Here is a 4,339-nt window from a genome sequence, read left to right on the forward strand (position 1 = left end):
AAATGCTACAAGTTCTTCAAATACCTATAGAATGATAGGTTTCTTTTTTGTGAGTGTAAAACACTTAAATACACAGTGTTTCCTGTTTTTATAGAAAACGTTTTTCTGTCTGTGGATTGTAATTTCAATGGGTCAGTTTTTTTATAAAAAATGTTTCATTTCATTAATGTAGTACATTTACTGAACCAATACTGGTTTTGGTTTCCATCCTCAGGTAACAGGTTCAGGTGAGGACAAAGTTATAGAGTTACAAGAATCAGAGAAATTGAGAGTTATGGCAGAGAGGATTGTGGCTGTTGTGAAAGATTCCCCTAACCAGACTTTCCTCTTGTCACATCTCCCCAAGGCGTACTTGAAACTACATGGCCATGCCCTACATTGCGAGGAGTATGGCTGCTCTAGCACAGAAAACCTACTTTCAAAATTGAAGCATGCTGTGAAGGTACCTAAATAATTTTAATTTTGTTTATTTTGGAAAGTAAGCTTCTTTAGTTGTTAACATAATTTTGGTGGTTAGTGGGTTATATTCTGCATTTGTTAACAGTAGGGAAATGTCCTAATTGTTAAAAGGTTAGTCAAAAAAATAAGCTTAGCCTTAGCTCCATTCAGGCTAAATTAGACACAAAAATTTCCAAAATTTAGCTAACAGTAAGCAACTGATGCTTGGGATGTATGTAAAGGATATATACTATAGAACAGAAGATACTGTACAGCTGTGGTACTATCTTCTAGAAAAGGTTTTTGATAGCAACTCAAACGAATCTGTATTGTTTTCATATAGTCATTGAAGTAATTACATGTAATAGTAAGAATTATTCATGAAGTCATAGATAATATTGGTAGTTTGAATCTGTTTCTCTTAGAAACATGTTTCTTTCAGTTACATAAAACTCGTTTCTAAGGATTTGATACTTTCATATTTCAACTTGGCAATCTGCAGAAATGCTTGTGATGATATTACAGTTTATAAGTTAATATGTAGCATTTCTTTGCTATAATTTTTTCCCTCCCTTTTAATAAGGACACTTAAAGTAAGCCAATCATATCTTGAATACAAGTTTTTTTTTCTTTCAGTTTTTATTACTTGCAACAAAGATAGTTTTAACAAAGGTTTTATTGTGTAATAAAGTGTCTTAATGTCTAAACAAATTAACTTTCTTTTCATAATTAGGATTTGTTTGAGATATGACTGTTAAGATAACCCTTATAACTTTATAAAATTATATATTCTTCAAATGTTTGCATGGAATAAACTCACTTGAATGTTAAAATTCTTACAACTTCATGAATTTGTACATCATTACGAAATTAATAAATCATACAAACACCCATCCTTTCAGATTCATGAAACTTTAAATGTTCACATTTGTATCACAAATGCCATTGTCAATTTTAGTGTGTTGTCTGGAAGGGAAGGTTTTACTAATATAATATGATGTATTAATTTGATTGTCTTATGAAAACATTTTATGCTAACGTGCGATTTCTAACCAGTATTTTTTTTTTTTTCGTGTGGTTATGGCTATTTCTCACAATTAAAAAAGTCAAGGTAGATGGCTCTTTCTACCAAGTTGAGGGTTTACGGGATGCAACTTCATGTGGTTGACATTTACATTTTTTGATTGACCTTTAGATTTGCATAGTAACTAGGTTCCGTTTTTCTTGATCTAGTTTGTATTGATGTTTGTAAAAGTAGCATAAAATTCAAATGAGAGTACATTTTCCAATATGATGATAATAATAATTCTTCGTAAATTATTCACACAACTTAACTATTTTGTGTTAGGTGCAGAAAACAAATGGCTTCAAAAAAACTAAAATGTTCTTACCACTCAGGTTTTGAAAATGGCAGAAGGTCCGATGATTACACTGGTAGATAGAGGGTTTGTACGCCAAGTGTCATTACGTGTCAGAAGATTGTTGATGGAGCAGCTAAATGGAAGTTGTACAATTGAAGAACTATGCCAGCGATACTTAAAGCGATATGGGCATTCAATTACAGTGTCAATGGTGCAGCAAGATCTAGGAGATGTAGTGCAGGTAAATGGAAGAAAATGTATGGAGAAACACAATATGCCACATTGGTTTTACTCAACAAAGGAGGAAAGTAAAACTTGACGGCAAAACACTAGGTTATAATAGTGATAAAGCCATCATTATCTGTTGTGAGGCAAGTTTTGACTTCAAGGGATGCTTGCTGAGGTGCTCTGAAGGGTAAAAGTAGGTTATAATACCACAGGTACCATTATCTGTACAATGTCCCTGTTTTGTAAATACACGCGGTATTGATTCTGTATGCAAACTATGTATGTTGCCTATATTTTTGAATGTCTGATTATCAGTTCTTCAGTACATCTGTTCTGAAACAAATTATTGCACTGAAATATTCTGAACTGTTAATTTTTCATCTTTCTCTACAAATGTATATAAAAAATTTATACAAGTTAACCCTAAATCTGGTATTCAAAATAACACCATGTAAAATCAGAGAAACATTGTGAGTAAAAACTATTATATCTATGATTTAGCTTTCTGCAAGTGTAATCAGGACCACAGTGCAGTTTATTAATTTGGCTAGAAAATAAAACTTTTTGTACCATGAATACATTACAGAATTCCAATTTCAAGTGATACAAAACTATTTAAAAGTACTTTTTTTGCATATACACTGAATTCCTGTTATACATTGCACTGCTCAGCATTTTTCATTATTAAAGTGTTTACCAATTACTATCCATGTATTAAACAACATTGCCTTATTTAATTAATAGAGCATTCCAACATCATCTACTACTTTTCTAGATGTAGTTTAAATAGGCTTAGTATGTGTAATGATACTTTAGGCTTAGGTATATTTCAACATATTGGTAAATTGTAAAACATGATAAATACATTGTTTTATTAAATAGATACAATCTAAAAACTAGTTTATTGTCTCTTGGTGTTCTAAGAATTAACTTGTTTACTTGAACTTGGATCCAATAGTTTAAATTCAGCTTATAGAAATACTTAGGTTATAATGTAAATCAGGATAAATACATTTTATTATTAACATTATATATATTGTTATAATAAATTAAGTTCTATAGAATTAAAGATACTTTATAGTGAAGACAAAGTAGTGATAAAAATAATAATTAATTCTTAAACATTAGGCTTAATAGTAACTGTCAACAATAGGCTACTGGCATTTGGTATTCAGTATTTATTTTCAGGCTACAAGTATAAATACAATGGTTAAGACTAGTGTAGGAGTTAAGCGTTCACAGTTTGTTAGGTATAATGGGTGCAATGAGTGGGTTATATTTGGGAACTTGGGACTGGCATGTACTTTTAAGGAAGCTAGTAATGAAGATGTGCAATATTTATGTAGAGTTTGTAGGTTGGAGGAGAAGTTGGAGGCAATCATAATTATAGTAAAGGCAATAAATAAAGTGAAGTGTAGACTGTGGTAAATGACAGCAGGATTTAAGGAGGAGCTTAAGCTTTTATATGCAAGGAATACATCAGCTAACAATGACTTTCAGGAAGTTAGAGTACTATTAGAGTAAAAAGTAGTGTGTTTAGTTTTAATGAACCTATTCTGTTGAGTAAAAAATTTTAGCCCTTGGCTTCTGCAAATGAGGAATTATTGGAGAGAAGGAAAACAAAAGGGTCATAGAAGGATGTGCATGATAAGGAGGTTATAGTTATAGGTGATTCCTTGACAAGGCATGTATATAGTATGTGGGGTAAATAGGGAGAAAAGAATCAGATTATGCTATGCAGGGGCACAAGTAGAGCTAGGGTATAAATGACAGAGCAGGAGATATAATCAAGGGGGTTAGCAGAGATGCAGTTTTTGTGGTGCATGTAGGGGCTAATGATGTAGGGAAGGGTAGTTCAGAGGGGCTAATTAATAAGTACAAGGGGTTAATAAAGGCATTTAAAGAAAAAGGCCATAACTTAACTTTCTCAAGGATTCTGCCCAGAATTAACTGTGGGGATGAAGTTATAAGTAGGTCACTAGGGCTAAATGCTAGGCTTAAATTAGTATGTAAGGATGAGTAGATTGGCTGGTTGGACTTGTGTGATCAGTTCAGTGGAAGAAGGGAACTTTTTGGAACAGATGGTTTACATTTAAATAGAGTTGGGGCTGGATTGTTTGCTAAGGCAATTAACTCAGCTGTAAGGGAAGTTTTAAACTAGGACTAGACAGTGGTGAGAGCCAGGAAAAACTGAATGCAAAAAGAATAAAAGACAGAAAAGATTAGCATAGGAAATGAGTATAGAAGTAGTTATAAGGATAGGCTTAATTGTTACTATTGTAATGCTAGAAGTATAAGAAATAAAACATGAC

At 32.2% G+C, this 4,339-nt stretch overlaps 1 protein-coding gene across 4 annotated transcripts in view; it reads left to right on the forward strand.

Annotated features, from left to right (window-relative positions):
- The window catches only part of LOC106465481 (meiosis regulator and mRNA stability factor 1-like), a 100,768-nt gene that overhangs the window by 85,932 nt on the left and 10,497 nt on the right, over positions 1 to 4,339 (forward strand). For all 4 annotated transcript variants that reach the window (XM_022393391.1, XM_022393393.1, XM_022393392.1 and 1 more), the window contains 2 exons: positions 215 to 442; positions 1,837 to 2,040. In XM_022393391.1, coding sequence (XP_022249099.1) covers positions 215 to 442; positions 1,837 to 2,040 — 432 coding nt within the window. The remainder of the gene's footprint in view (positions 1 to 214; positions 443 to 1,836; positions 2,041 to 4,339) is intronic.

This window comes from Limulus polyphemus, unplaced genomic scaffold (genome assembly GCF_000517525.1).
Source record: "Limulus polyphemus unplaced genomic scaffold, Limulus_polyphemus-2.1.2 Scaffold1959, whole genome shotgun sequence".
Classification (NCBI taxonomy): Eukaryota; Metazoa; Arthropoda; class Merostomata; order Xiphosura; family Limulidae; genus Limulus; species Limulus polyphemus.